At 45.5% G+C, this 16,224-nt stretch overlaps 1 protein-coding gene across 1 annotated transcript in view; it reads left to right on the forward strand.

The window, feature by feature from the left end:
* Positions 1-16,224, forward strand: part of TMC2 (transmembrane channel like 2) — a 56,851-nt gene that overhangs the window by 6,331 nt on the left and 34,296 nt on the right. Inside the window, exons 4-6 of the mRNA XM_040446810.1 lie at positions 10,017-10,107; positions 13,766-13,847; positions 14,212-14,318. Of these exons, the coding sequence (XP_040302744.1) occupies positions 10,017-10,107; positions 13,766-13,847; positions 14,212-14,318 (280 nt within the window). The remainder of the gene's footprint in view (positions 1-10,016; positions 10,108-13,765; positions 13,848-14,211; positions 14,319-16,224) is intronic.

The following is a 16,224-nucleotide window of genomic DNA, read 5'->3' on the forward strand; positions in this document are numbered from 1 at the left end:
TTGGTGTTAGAGCCTAGACAGGCGTGAGCAGTGACTGTTTATTGACTGAGGCCCTTCCGTTGGCCAGCACTGACAGGGTCTGGCGGGAGAGACAGAGGATCGTGGCTCTCTGGCCTACACCCAACCTGGCATCCTTTCTGTTTCGTGTCCCTTTCCTCTCATCTGGCGGCTTCCACGCCTCCCTCACAACCCAGCACCGACGTGCCTCCCTTGGGCGGCTTTCAGTTCAGAACGCCCTCTGTGTTCCTTGGGCCCCAGAACCTCTTTGTGTGTGGCACACTCACGCTGGGCGTGTGGAGAACGGGGAGTGTGTCTGTCTCAGCTACTCTCGAGTCCCAGATGCCCGACAGCTCAAGGCCCAAGCTGGAGGTGACGCTCCATGAATGTTGTTCGGGCCTCCTCCTCTCCAAGCCCCTGACTCCTTCCTGTTTTCAGCTCAGCCCTTCTCCCGTTCCCACGCGAAAGGCCGGCACACCAAGCGTCTTGTGAGTCTCGCGTCTCTGCCGTAGTCTTGAGATAAGGCCAGGGGTCACACTGTTTAACTGGTTTTCTACTGGGAAAAAAAAAAAAAAATCCCACCCAATATTACCATTTCCCCCCAAGTTCCCCCTTGGTTTTTCTGCCACTGGGGGCTGGGGGCGGGGGGGGAACACTCCCCGTGTCCTTCCCTCTTCATAAAGCCACTTTTGCTGGCTCCTGTCACACCTGAGTTTCCAGTCTGCCAACTGCCTCACCCTTTATTATGTAGAACAATTTGGCAGCTGCATTTTGACTCGGCCTCCCCGTTTGCCCCCAACAGGTGGAGTGAAGAGGCCGGCTGCACACAGGGCAGACCCTGAGGGAGTTATGGTAAACCCAGCTGACTCTAGGCACCCAAGCAAATTATTACCGGGTGCCCCAGGCTCCTAACGGGAAGAAATGCCTCCCTGTGGTGCCTCCGGGCCAGTGCTGACCAACAGAACTTTGGGGCGTGACTGGGATGCTCTAAAGCTACACTCTTACTGCCGCCGCTAGCCCTATGTGGCTGGGAAACACTGGAAAAGCAGTTAGTGTGGCCGAGTAACTGAATTTTTTGTTGTATGTTAATTTATTTAAATGAAATCATCCCACGTGGCCGCTGGCTACGGCTCGGGTGGCAGGTGCAGGCGTGGGCAGGGGCTGTCTTCTGGGCCTCCTCTCCCTGATCCCTCAGGGCCAGCTTCTTCCTCCTGTCAGGGGGCCCAGAACAGCCATCTGTCACTCTAACGCCACCTCGCCCCCGCTCAGGTGTCACCTGAGCACATCTTTTATTAACAGCGGAAAAAGAGCAACCAAGGTGCTCGTGGAGATGAGATCTCCAGCAGGCTGAAGTCTCGGGGACCGTGAACATTTCCGGAGGGCTGTTCGGCTGCCCAGAGGAGACGCGTGACATCTCCTCCAGCCGAAGGCAGAGTTTCCGCCCCCAGTACCAGCGGCTAAGGCCTGGGAAGTCCAACAGACCCAGGCATCTGTCTCCGGGGCAGGTCTCCTCAACCCACACTGGCCTCTTCCCTTCACGATCCCCTCCTTCCTCTTCCCTCTCCCAAGACTCCTTATCCCAGAGTCAGGTCCAAGGTGGACAGCCTCTGGGTCTCCAAGCAAGCTGGGGCCTCTCCCTACAAGACCTCTGCTTTCTGCCGGCCCACCTGGCTAATTCCTCCAACCCTGTAAGACTCGGGCCAAGCGTGCCCGCTGCGGGGAAGCCCCCACCGCCCGCCCCACATTCAGGCTGAGTTATTTACTGCCCCTCAGATGCCCAAGGCACGGTGTCCTCACCCAACTGGATGCTCTTGTCCACGGAGCTGTGTCTAACACATCTCTCAGGACTCTTTCTTTTTGTACATATGGCCACCGCTTGCTGAGTGCCCCCCGGGTACCAGATCTATTCTGCATGCTGGTATGTAACAACCAGTTACCAACCAAACCAGTTGTTGGTAACAACTCCTTTACTCCACTGTTATTGCCCCCACTTTACTGATGAGCAAACACAGAGCCATCAGGTCACTTGCCCAAGTTTTACGAGGTGAGGTAAGGGGCCTGGCCCGAATTTGAATTCAAGAATTCTGGCTCCGGTACCTACACTCTTAATCTGTCTTTTGCGTTTGTCTGTTTATTTGTTTTATTTTTGAGAGAGAGAGAGCAGGCGGGGGAGGGGCAGAGAGAGAGGGAGACAGAGGGAGACAGAGGATCGGAAGCAGGTTCCAGGCTGTCAGTGCAGAGCCCGATGCAGGGCTCAGACTCAGAACCATTGAGATCATGACCTGAGCCAAAGTCGGATGGAGGCCTAACTGACTGAGCCACCCAGGCGCCCCACCTACACTCTTAATTTGTAATCATCTGTCTAGGGTTACTAAACATTCTAGAATGTTCGCGTCCTCCATGATTTCCTCCCATCACAAGTAGCATTCCCAGACTACATCTTCTTTTGTTAGAAGCAATGGTGTGGGGACCCGTCTCTGGCCCACTCGGGCAGCTGGTTGACCCGGGCAAAGTTGTTGTGACAATCGAAGCAGGATGACGGTGCATGAAGAACAGAGGTGAACTGGGGCAAGGCTGTGCTCACACCTCTGCTGCATCTAGGTGACTTTGGCTGGCTGGCCAGTGCCGCTCGGATGATTTCCTTCCCTGAAGCCCTCTGAGCCTCCCTGAATTCCCATTCCCACTCAGCAGTAATGAAGAGTCCTACCCAGCCCCAGGTGCCAAAGTAGGCCAAGGGAAGAACAAGGACCTCCATCTGGAAGTAACCAGACAGCATCCCTTTCACCCACTGGGCCAGTGTCAGAGGAGGCCTGCTAAAACAGAAGATTTCAACAAGATCCGGAGTCTTATAATATCCAAAGTGTCCAGGCTTCAACTGAAAATCACTCATCATACCAAGAACTAGGAAGATCTCAAGCTGAATAGTAAGAGACAACTAAAGATGCGAACACCAAGATGGCATAGATGTTAGAATCACCTGGCAAAGATTTTAAAGAAACCATTACAAAAGTGCTTCACCGAGCAGTTATGAACATATGAAACTAACGAAGAAATAGAAAGCCTAAGAAATAGAAGATATAGAGAACAACGAGAAATTTTTATTTTTGAGACTACTTATTTAATGTTTGTTTATTTTTGAGAGACAGAGCTCAAGCAGGGGAGGGGGAGCAGAGAGAGAGGGAGACACAGAATCCAAAGGAGGCTCCAGGCTCTGAGCTGTCAGCACAGAACCTGACACGGGGCTCAAACTCCTGAACTGTGAAACCATGACCTAAGCCAAAGTCAGACGCTTAACCGACTGAGCCACCCAGGTGCCCCACAGCTAGAAATTTTCGAAGTCAAAAAATACAATCACTACAATTTAAAAAAACGAACGAGTGGGCCCAACAGCAGAATGGAGAGAGCAAAGAATCAATGAAATTGCAAGTAAAACGAGAGAATTTACCCAATCTGAACAATAGAGAGAACATGGTCTGGGAGAAAACGTGAAAAGAACCTCAGGGACGTGTGGGACTATAATAAATGTTCTTACATTAGCGTCTCTTCCAAATCCCTCACCCTGAATATGAGACGGTTGGGGGAGGGGTCCCAGAAAAGAGGAGAAACAGAGTGGGGCTGAAAAAGTCTTCAAACAAACAATGCCCCCGAATTTCTCAAATTTGGCAAAACTTACAGATTCAAGAAAGCTAAAGAAACCCTCCCGCAGGATAAACCCAAAGTAATCTATGTCCAGACATATCATAGTCAAACTTCTTACAAGCAGTCAGGATATTTACAAGCAGTCAGAGAGAAACAGTGCATTGCCTAAAGGGGAAAGCAATTGGAATGACAGAAAATTTGTCATTAGAAACCCTGGAGGACAGAGGAAGGGAGCACAACAACTTTTCAAGTGCTAAATGAAAAGAATTCTATATTCCACAAAATATCCTTTAAGAGTAAAGAAATCAAGACATTCTCAGGTGAAGAAAACCTAAAAAAAAAATCTGTTACCAGCAGACTATCCTAAAAGAATGGCTAAAGCAAATTCTCTAAGCAAAAAGGAAATGATAAAAGAAAGAATCTTCAAACATCAGGAAGGAAGAACATGGTAAGAGCAAAAATACTGAAAACTGTCATAGATTTCCCTTCCTGTCTTGAGTATTTAAAATTATGTTTGACAGTTGAAGAAAAAATCATAACATCATTTAATACGGTTCTCAATGAATGTAGAGAAATATTTAAGACAATTATAAATGGGGCGCCTGGGTGGCGCAGTTGGTTGAGCGTCCGACTTCAGCCAGGTCACGATCTCGCGGTCCGTGAGTTCGCGCCCCGCGTCAGGCTCTGGGCTGATGGCTCAGAGCCTGGAGACTGTTTCCGATTCTGTGTCTCCCTCTCTCTCTGCCCCTCCCCCGTTCATGCTCTGTCTCTCTCTGTCCCAAAAATAAATAAATGTTGAAAAAAAAATTAAAAAAAAAAAAAAAAAGACAATTATAAATGGGAGGATAAAGGAACACACAGGGAAGTAACACTTTTACACTTGACCTAGTAAAATGTCAGCTCCAGTAGACTTTGATAAGATATATATATGTGTATATGATATATATGTATATGTATATGATATATATGTGTGTATATATATGAGTGTTGTGTACAAACACACACCTTACATTACATACTATATTATATGATAATATACAGTAATAATTAAATTATATTTAATTATTATATATTAATATAATTATATTATATTAATATAGTAATATATTGATTATATTAATAATATAATATAATATATTACATAATATTTTGCTTAGAGCAACTACTGAAAAGGCCATACAAAGAGATAATGCTAAAAAGCATCATAGATAAACCAAAATGGAATCCTAAAAAATGTTCAAGTAACCTGCAGGGAACAAGAAAACAGAAATGAAAAACAGAGAGAACAAACAGAAAACAAAAAATAAAATGGTAGGCTTAAACCCTAACATATCAACAGTACCATTAAATGTAGGTGGTCTAAATATACCAACTAAAAGACAGATTGGCAGAGTAATTTTTAAAATGACTTAACTCCATACAGTCCACAAAGTGAGTCCATAAATTCACTTTAAATATGATGATATATGCAGGTTCAGAGTACAAAGATGGTAAAAAGACATATCCCACGCAAATGTTAAGCAAAATAAAGTAGAAGAGGCTATGTAAATATCAAATAAATTTGACTTCAGAGTAAAGAAAATTGACAGGGACTGAAAGGAACATTATAGAATGATAAAAGGGTCAATCCACCAAGAGGAAGATGTAACAAACCTAAAAGTGTAAGCACCAAAAATAGCAGTGGTTTGAGTTCTACAGTATATTATCTCGGGATGTATAATACATTTCCCCAAAACTTAGTAGTTTAAAACAATAAGAAACATTTATTATCTTCTATGGGTCAGAAATTCAGGAGCAGCTTCGCTGGGCAGTTCTGACTTGGGAGTCTCTCATAAGGTTGGGTTAAGATGTTGGACAGGGCTGCATTCATCTGAAGGCTTGACTGGGGCTGGTGAATCGACTTCCAAGGTGGCTCACTCACATGGATGACAAGTTGGTGCTGGTTCGTAAAAAAAGGCCTCAGTTTCCCTTCAGAGGATACTTGAATATCCTCATGACATGGCAGCTGGCTTCCCTCAGAAGAGGATGTATTCAAGGAAGAAGTCACAATACCTTTTATGTCCTCATCTCAGAAGTCATAAACTGTCACTTCTACCACTTTCTAGTCATTGGAAACAAGTCATTAAGTCTGGCCTGCATTCAAGGGGAGAAGAATTTAGTTCTCCATTTTATTTTATTTTTTATTTTTTATTTTTTTAATTTAGAGAGAGAGAGCAGGAGAGAGGGAGAGAGAGAGGGGGGAAAAAAAAAACCCCAAGCAGGTTCCATACTCAGTGCAGAGCCTGCCATGAGGCCCAATCTCACAACCCTGGATCATGACCTGAACTGAAATGAAGAGTCCAACGCTCAACCCCAACTGAGCCTACCCAGGCACCCCTGGTTCTCCATGTTAAAGGGAAGAATAATAATTTGGTGACATATTTTAAACCACCACTTCTGGAAGCCAGGCATGCTCGCTTAACCTCCCCTCTCTCAGATTGATTCACTGAGGTCTCTAGAGCAGATGCCTCACTTGACTGATCTGAATTTCCATGAGTTCAGGGTTTCTTTGACCCTTGTCTCCACAGCTGAAAATGGAGATTGCTTGGGGACAAAGAGAGACACCAAGCCAGCCTGGCCCAGGCCGCCTTTAACCACTCTGCACCTCCAGCCCCTCGCCACCTCCTTTGGACCTTCGAGTGCATCCTTCCTATTTCCAGGTGTCTTCTAGATGTCAGGCTGGCTGATGCTGTCTCCCAGTGTCCTGCAAGGGACAGCAAAGCTCTGTGAGGCTCAAGCACACAGTGGCTCTGTGTCTAGTTTTACGTCTGCATCTATAAATTAAGCGTGATTTTGAATCTGAGCTCCTTCATCAGGGAAGAGTTTGGGGAGGTATGTAATGTCTCTGAGAGATGCCTTGGGTCAACTTCAGAGTGTTTCCACTGTGGAAGGCCACGTCACTGAGCCCCTTGTCAAGACACCTGGGAGAGCAGAAGGTTCCACCCCAGCCCCTGAGCTTGGCAGAGGCTTATCAGCTGCCCACCCCAGAAACTGCTGCTTCCTCGGAAGGGGGAGGGGTGGCTGCCTGCTGAATGAAGTCCCTATGCTCACCTTGCGAGCATGCACACCTCCAATGTTCACATCCGTGTCCCCATTTCTAGATGAAAAGTGCCACTCTGGGAGGCACAGAACCCCGCCTGGGGCTCCACTCTGGAGCAATACACCTCCTTCCCTCCCAGCAGCAATCACTGGCCCCCTCCCAACCGTGTTTTCCAAACCGTGGTTTGGGCCACTTTATTTCCAAGGAGGGTCCTCCGGGAGGCGAACGTGAGCGGATTCTGAAGCGCTGTCTGTGGGGTGACCGCGCCTGAAAGCCCCTTCCTCCATAGCTTCCTCCTCTGCCGAGTGTTGGAGGCGCCTAAGGGGCTCATCATCACTGCCAGGAGTGACCTGGAGATCCAGGCCCCTTGAAGCTTCCTCAAAATAAACGGGTCCCTCCTCTCTTGACTTCTCACTGCGTTTACCGCACACCATCCGATGAGAGGAGAAAGGCGAGTTTGTGCCATGTTCCCGTTTCAAAAGACCGTTGGTGACGAGGAGGGGACAGAAGCACCTTACAGAAGTGAGATGTGCAACGATTAGGAAGTGCGGGGCAGGAGCGAGTGGTTTCCATAAACCAAATATTCTCTGGTAAGGAAGAACACGAGAGCCTGGTTTGCAGGTGACAGGGGTACAGGAGTGCGCGGCAAAAAGGTAGTTGTTACTATTTGTATCCTTTTGCAGGACCCAGAAAAGCTTGCTGCATCCATCAGTGTTCTTAAATGAGGTGGGTCCTTCACTGGGAATGGTCCTCAGAGTTTGCACCCAGCGCTGGGCAGGGCCCTCTGTTCCCCTGAGTGCCCTTTGGGGGTCTAGACACAGAGTCTGGACGTCAAGAAGAGAAGCATTTGCCACCAGGCTCAATGGCTCAGGCACAAGAGCTGGCTCTTACTTTTGAGAATCCTCATTTGAAGTCCCCAAATCGTAAAAGCTGGCACATTGAAAGTCACAAATTCCCAGCGCTTACAAGCCTCTGCTCGATGTAAGATACAAGAAGAGAACAGAAACACACATTTTATTGGGGCGTTTGGGTGGATCAGTCGATTAAGCGTCCGACTTCAGCTCAGGTCATGATCTTACGGTGTCTGGGTTCGAGCCCCGCATCGGGCTCTGGGCTGACAGCTCAGAGCCTGGAGCCTGCTTCGGATTCTGTGTCTCCCTCTCTCTCTCTGCCCCTCCCCTGCTTGCACTCTCTCTCTCTCTCTCTCTCTCTCTCAGTCTCTCTCTCAAAAAATAAAATAAAACATTAAAAAAAAAAGAAATACACATTTTACAAAAACATTTTTTTTGTGACATGGCTATGTTGGTAGCTCCAGATAGCTCATTGACTGGACATGTCCTGCCTAGGGGACAACAGGGAGCTGATCCCATTACAGAGACTTAATCCCACACAGACCAGGCTTTGACCCTGGGCTCAGGAGCTAAACAGTCAGCCTCATTAATTTGAGACATCGGAAAAAATAAAAACCAGCTTCAGGATTGACCGTGAGGTTAGAATGCGACTTTGACTCTTGTCATCTGCCCACGCCTGCGCTGTGGGGGTGGGGTAGGTATTCTTCCGGCCCCCCCTGAGATGGACTTCCTTCCTCACCCGCTTGTGCGGGTCAATCCGGTGGCTGCTGGCAAACTGGGTCTCTGGGGGGTGGGATAGAGGGGGCCTGATTTGTAGCCTTTGCTGATTTCTGTGGTCTAAAGACTCCCACCGTGGCCAATTTCAAGCTACCAACAGTTTAATAGCTCGCGGGTCAAGTTCCTGAATATTTAGCAGTCGGGTCTCAGGCAGGAGTTGGTTCTGACCAACTGATCGGTGTCTGACTCATTCAACATTCAGGCAGTCCACAAATGTCTGGTGAACACTGTGTTCGTTTCCTTTTTTCTTCGCTGAAGCGTGACATACAACGCTCTGTTAGTTTCAGGTGTTCAGCGTAGGGATTCGAATTCACATGCATTAGGCAATGCTCACTGCGCTAAGTCCGCCTACCATCTGTCACCATACAACACGCTTGCAATATTATTGACTGTATTCCCTAGGCTGCACTTTATATCCCCGTGATTTACTTATTTTATAACTGGCATCTTTTACCTCTCAATCCCCTTCATCTGCTTTGCCGTATTTGTTTCTCTTGCTGCCGCAACCCAAGTTTCACAAGTGTAACCGTTTAAGACCGTGCTCATCTACGTGTTCACAGTGCTGCTGGCCAGAAGTCCAGCGTGGCATGGCTGGATTCTCTGCTCAAGGTCTCCCCGGGCTGAAATCAAAGTAGTAGCAGGCCTGAGGTGCCCATGTGGGGCTAGAGGTCCTCTTCTGGTTTTTGCGGAATTCAATTCCTTCCCTTGCTTTCCACGTGGTGTCCTCTTGAGGGGCCCCAGCAACAGAGGGTCAAGAATTCATTCTAATTCCTCTGACTTCCCCTTCTGCCACATCTGTCTGACTCTTCTGCCTTCCTCTGTGTGTAAGGGCTCATGTGGTCACTCTGGGCCCTTCCCGAGAATCCAGGATAATCTCCCTATTTTATTTATTTAACTTTTTTTAAGCTTCTTTATTTTTGAGAGACAGAGACAGAGTGCTAGTGGGGGGAGGGACAGGCAGAGAGGGAGACACAGAATCTGAAGCAGGCTCCAGGCTCTGAGCTGTCTGCACAGAGCCTGACGCGAGGCTCAAACCCATGGACTGTGAGATCATGACCCAAGCTGAGGTCGGATGCTCAACTGACCCAGGCACCCCGGATCTCCCTATTTTAAATTAAGTCATGGGGTGCCTGGGTGGCTCAGCCGGTTGAGCGTCCGGCTTCGGCTCAGGTCATGATCTCACAGTTCGTGGCTTTGAGCCCCGCATCAGGCTCTGTGCTGACTGCTTGCTCAGAGCCTGGAGCCTGCTTCAGATTCTGTATCTCCTCTCTCTGTCCCTCCCCCGCTCATGCTTTGTCTCACTCTGTTTCTCAAAAATAAATAAATGTAAAAAAAAAAAAAATCTTTACATTAAGTCAGGAATCTTAATTACATCGGTAAAGTCCCTTTCGACATTCATGGGTGTACCACCAGAGGGCAAAGGTCATGGGAGCCAAAATTCTGCCTACAGGTGCCTACCATGTACTAAGCACCATTCTTAGCATTTGGGAAACGTCAGTGAATGAAACAGACAAATGCCCTACCTTCACAGAGCTTACATTCTAACTAGGGGTATAAAAACACATAAGGCTTCCAGCCACATGTACACTCTCATAGTTCAGATTTCTTTCAGTTTGGGATTAAAGTTCTGCCTCTACCCCCTTCACCCCCCCCCCTTTTTTTTTCCTAACCAGAGAGGCCCAAGAATTTGTGGAGAAGTATGAAGGAGCCTTAGGAAAGGGGAAAGGCAAGCGACTCTACGCCTACAGGATGCTGATGGCTAAGGTGGGTGATAGAGAGGCAGCAAACCCCGGGGAAGGGCTTGCTCAGCTTCTGAACCTGGGTGACATCACAGGCACCTGCCAAGCCTCTGCATTTGTGGCCGGCTCCCCCCCAAATCCTCAGCGCGAGGTCCAGCCGACTGACCGATTTGTCCGGGAAAGGAAACCAACTGTTTCCTGTCAATTTCTCTACATTTATCTGTGAGGGCTCCGGTGTATCTGAGACTCATTTCCTCCCCAGTGAAGAACTAAGCTCACAAAATTGATGAGGTTAAAAATAATAATAATAATAATAAAATAAAATAAAATAATTGATGAGGTTAAAACCACTGGGATCTTATTTTCCAAGCCCCAAATCAGGACAGTTCGTTTGATAAATCATCTATTTTTATGCAACACCTTGAGCGTTTTTTCCTGTATTCCCTGTTCATGGGTGTGTTTGAGTTTTAACTTTTTCTTGGGGCCATTTTGATATTTCGTATTCTTCCCAAAACTCAATCCTTTAATTAAGATCTTCGTATGTATTACCAGAAAGTTGCAGGTGGGGGTCCCATAATTTTTGGAACTACTTTCTGTGTATGTTGGGTTGGAGTCTTTTTATTCCTAATATTCTCTTTTCTCCTTTTCCTTAAAATTTTTTTAGGTTTATTTATTTATTTTAAAAGGCAGACAGACAGAGAGGCAGAGAGAGAGAGAGAGAGAGAGGGAGAGAGAATCCCAAGCAGGTTCTACACGGTTAGCACAGAGCCCGAGGCAGGGCTTGAACTCACAAACCGTGAGATCATGACCTGAGCTGTTTTTTCTCCTTTTTCAATTTTACTTGACCAATAACTATCTTTGGGTCACTTTATTAATTTGATCTAGAGACTATTTACCACTTAATAACTGCACACTTAGGTCTCCCCCCACCCCCGGCCCCACCCCAGCTGAGGAACGTGCTCTTCAAGCATATCTTTGCTAAATGATTCTGTTTAATCGTGTTTCCCTGCAAATGGTTCTAGTTCCTTCCTTAGGAAAAAGATGGCTGTCCATCCTCTGTGTTTACCTTCCCTCATTGTTTTAAATTCTTTACTTCCTCTCTTTGCATTCTCAGAAATGTCTCAGGTTTATTCTCAATATCACTGAACCCATTTTCTTCTGCTTCAGTTATAGGCTTTATTATATTATTATAATGTTTCTTCTCCTTCAATTACTGGGCTTTTAGTTACCTTGTAATCCTTCCATGCTTCCCTTACATTCTTTTTGAAAACTCAAAGTGTTATCCTTTACTTAGAAACCACATTTCTTGGGGCGCCTGGGTGGCGCAGTCGGTTAAGCGTCCGACTTCAGCTCAGGTCACGATCTCGCGTTCCGTGAGTTCGAGCCCCGCGTCGGGCTCTGGGCTGATGGCTCGGAGCCTGGAGCCTGTTTCCGATTCTGTGTCTCCCTCTCTCTCTGCCCCTCCCCCGTTCATGTTCTGTCTCTCTCTGTCCCAAAAATAAATAAACGTTGAAAAAAAAATTAAAAAAAAAAAAAAAGAAACCACATTTCTTGTATCCTGTTGTGAATGTAGGCTCGTTTGTCAAAAATTAGTTATGGAGCCTAGAGGCAAGGCTTTTCAAAAGTTACAAAGAGGTGTGTCCCCTTTTCCTTGTTCTGCGATACTATTTTTCAGGCCTCGCTGGCTGTTTTAGTCATCCAGATCTGGATTTCATGCGCTGACAGAATGGGTAGCTTGCCTGTGTCTTATTTGCCCGCTATCAGAAAGCCTGTTTCTGTACCCAGCCGGAGACACAATATCTCATCGCCCAGTCCTGGGAGACCAGCTCCCGCCTCACCTGGCTCTGAGAAAAGGAGCTGAGGTCTTCTCCTGCCCCCATCCCATCCCAGTTTTCTGATTCTCTAAACCAATGAGGGATAAGAGCTTCACTACAGAGCTTCCCCAAGGCCTTCTCGGCCTCTGCCCCACCTGTAGGGCATCACTTTTCAGGCCGAGATGCCCACAGCCTTGAGGGGCTGTCAGCTGGTTGCCGAGTGATCAACGAACTGGCAGGCGGTCCCCAGGGGCCTCCCTGAGCCATGTTCATTACCCCTATTGGCCTCAGCCTTGCAAGCCTACATTCTGTACTGATTTTATCAGCACCCCGACAGGGGATTGATCTCTCAAGGGAGGACTCCTATTAATAAAGCTTCCGAGACCGATAGTTAAAACCTGGTGGTGGATTATTAATTTACAAGGAGAAATGACCGATGACAGAACTAGAAATGCAAAGTCCACATCAGCAGTGCCTTTTATTTTTGATAGTAGAGTTACTTACACGGGTGGCTAAACCATAATCCCAATTCCATTTTATTAATTTGCAATGACAAAACACTGCGTTCGAAACCAAAATCCTCACAGCCCAGGTGACGGGCAATGCTTTCCTTAGAGACAGGCTTACATAGAAAGCCAAATAAGCCAAAGATTAATTTTTTTTAATGTTTGAGAGAGAGAGAGTTCGAGGCAGAAGAGGGACAGAGAGAGGGAGACAGCGGATTCAAAGCAGGCTCTCGAGATCATGACCTGAGCTGAAGTCAGACACTTAACCAGCTGAGGCACCCCAAGCCAAAGATGAATTTTGAGCGTGGAATCAGAGCTAGGAAAGGCAGATAAAGCCATGGGACTGGAGTGCCCAATGTCCACAGTCTGCTATTCCCCTTCTGGTCTTAGGGATATCTCTGCCATTGTTCTCAACCAGGTTTTGCCCTCGGCTCGTCTTCTCTGTTGCATCTGTGACCACCACCCTCTTCCACACGTGGTTTCCTTCCTTATATAGCAGTCATCCCATCGGGTTACGGTCAAAGCCTACAGATCTAGAAACTCGTCTGATAAACTTCCCTTTTGATCCTTTAGTGAATTTACATGGGAAACCTCATTTCCTTCAGGAACATGTTCTTAGGAGACCTTTATCATAATGGAAACTGACCTTAGGGTCTTCTCCCTCCTACCTCCTTGTCCTGTTTTCTGTGAGTTGTTGTTTCTGTTGTTGTTGTTCAATTCCAAATGGATTCATTGCCAGGGAGTGGGGTTGTTGGAGAGCAGCCCCTTGAGAGCTAACCAATTTTCACCCAACCAGCAGCCAGACAGCCACTCAAGTTCCTGACTGGTATGAACTCTGAGTGTTGGACCTGGAAACAGACCATGGAAAGAAGCAAAATGCCTTTCTAACTCCTTTCAGCAAAAACAAAAAACAAAAACAAAGAAACGGGCTGTTGTTTCACCAGGAGAAGAATGGAAGCCATGGTTTGAGGGGGTTTACTCATTTTACCAGCACCGCATTGGAGCGACAATTCCTATCAGATTTAGACACCTGAGTGTCTGCTAAATGTGGGTTTGAGAGCTACGAGACTTCTTTTTGCCCTTCAATTTTTGTTTTAAGATTAAAAAAAAAGTTGTGTCAGAGGCTGCTAACCCAATTTGATCCCCCAAACCACATGTCCTATACAGAATTCCTAAATTCACATATACACGGTCCAAACTTGACATTTTATCAGCGCCACAGACCAACACAAGACTTTATGTTGTCCTGGCTTCTCTTACCCTCTGCTCCTGATTTTGGTGGTGATGTGTCAGCATCAGTGTGTCCCCCCAGGCCCCAAGGCGGGATGGTAATGAACTGAGTGTGTTGCCTGTTTAATTTCAGAAGTGGGTCAAGTTTAAGAGAGACTTTGATAATTTCAAGACTCAGTGTATACCCTGGGAAATGAAGATCAAGGACATTGAAAGTGAGTATTCTGGTGTCAGCGTTTGTAGCTGGTGTGCTAGAGTTTTCCAAGGGCTTGGGTTGCGTTCGTGACCAACTGATCAGATTCTTTCATAGGTTCTGTTGTACTGGAAAACAGAATGGGCTTGGAACTAGTCAGACCAATATTTAAACTGTGTTTCTTCACTGTCTGACTGTGGGAGTTTAGGTAGAGTGGTTAATCCCACAGAGCCTCAGGTCATTTATCTGGAAAAAGAAAATGGAGATGAGAACATCACGTTCCACAGCTGATGTGAAAACTGAATCCGTCACCCACACAAAGCGCTTGGTAGTGCTAACGTCCTCCTTCAGCGATGCTTAAATCCTACCGTCTTTTCTCTCCCCAGGTCACTTTGGTTCCTCAGTGGCATCGTATTTCATCTTTCTCCGATGGATGTATGGAGTTAACCTCGTCCTTTTTGGCTTAATTTTTGGCTTAGTTATAATCCCAGAGGTAAGACAAGGGCTTCCTATATCTTCAGATAGCGTTGAGGCTTATCATGACACCACCCTCTTTAATCAAATACTCTTCTGTTTTACAAAGAACCAGTCGTTCATTTTAAATTCTATACTCCCATCAATTGCCCAGATAGTTCGGGACAGAGGATGGAACCAAATACTTCTGTTCCTAATTAAGAAGTGGACCCCACACTTTTCTATCTTTTGTTTTACTTTAAGATCAGTAGAGAATTAATATCTTAGTAAGGTTTTGTTTGTTTTACTCTGAAAAAAAAAAAAAGAGATGGAATGCATTCTATCATAATTTATTACAAAACAAACAAACAAACAAAAAATGAACCCTCACGAGGCGCCTGGGTGGCTCATTCAGTTGAGCGTCTGACTCTTGATTTCAGCTCAGGACATGATCTCACAGTTTGTGGGTTCAAGTCCCACGCCAGGCTCTGTGCTGACAGTGAGGAGTCTGCTTGAAATTCTCTCTTTCTCTCTCTCTCTCTCTCTCTGCCCCTCCCCCGCTCATGCTCCCTCTCTCTCAAAATAAAGAATGAAATAAACTTTTTTTTTTTTTAATTTTTTTTTTCAACGTTTATTTATTTTTGGGACAGGGAGAGACAGAGCATGAACGGGGGAGGGTCAGAGAGAGAGGGAGACAGAGAATCGGAAACAGGCTCCAGGCTCTGAGCCATCAGCCCAGAGCCTGACGCGGGGCTCAAACTCACGGACCGCGAGATCGTGACCTGGCTGAAGTCGGACGCTTAACCGACTGCGCCACCCAGGCGCCCCAAGAATGAAATAAACTTTAAAAACAAAACCCTCACATTTAAATAGCACTCCTCACTGTTCTCCCACTATACCCTTATCACAGATGTAAGTACATCCTTACCTACTGATGAGTAATTGAGAGACAAAAAAGGAGTAAGCAAGTTATGTAAAGTCACACAGTAAGTTTGCAGTGAATGAGATCCCAGGTCTCCAGTGTGGGCCTGGAATCTTTCCCAAGGGAAATTTAACAAATTAGAAGATTTCTGTGAGGAATACCATCAAGCATTACAGGACCAATATATGACTGAATAAACAGGGTGACTTATTCTTGGAAGGGAAACTTAATACCGTAAAAAAAAGTCAATTCTTCCTAAATCAATATGTAAAGTTCATACAATTCTGATTTTTTTAGAATTAAGGATGCAAACACAGGCATATATATTAAAGTATTGATAACAGAACTAGATACATGCAAAGAACTAGCAATATTTCTAATGTCCAACAAAAGGTAATTTGTTAAGTAAGTTTATGGTAGATACATGTGGTTAGATATTTTGAAGTCATTTTATTTTGAGACATACTACCTGCCGTATAGAATTGGTCATAAAACGGGGCGCCTGGGTGGCTCAGTCGATAAGCGTCCGACTTCGGCTCAGGTCATGATCTCGCAGTTTGTGAGTTCGAGCCCCACGTCGGGCTCTGTGCTGACAACTCAGAGCCTGGAGCCTGCTTCGGATTCTGTGTCTCCCTCTCTCTCTGCCCCTCCCCCACTCACACTCTGTCTCTCTCACACAAATAAATAAACATTAAAAAAATTTTTTTTAAAAGAATTGGTCATAAAACAATAAAACAATATTATGCTAAATAACCACACTAATATATATTTTATTATATATGTTTATATATTTATTTGATATTCATATTTATATATGAATTTATATAACTATACATTTATATAATATAAATGTATACAAATATATATAATAAAAATGTATACAATTATATATAATATAAATTTATATAATTATATATGTAATATAAATTTATATCATTATATGTATAATATAAAATTTTATACTTATATATTATGTTTATATAATATAAATGTATATAATTATATATAATAAAAATGTATATAA

The sequence above is a fragment of the Herpailurus yagouaroundi genome, unplaced genomic scaffold, assembly GCF_014898765.1.
Source record: "Herpailurus yagouaroundi ecotype Mexico unplaced genomic scaffold, PumYag 196, whole genome shotgun sequence".
Taxonomy (NCBI): domain Eukaryota; kingdom Metazoa; phylum Chordata; class Mammalia; order Carnivora; family Felidae; genus Herpailurus; species Herpailurus yagouaroundi.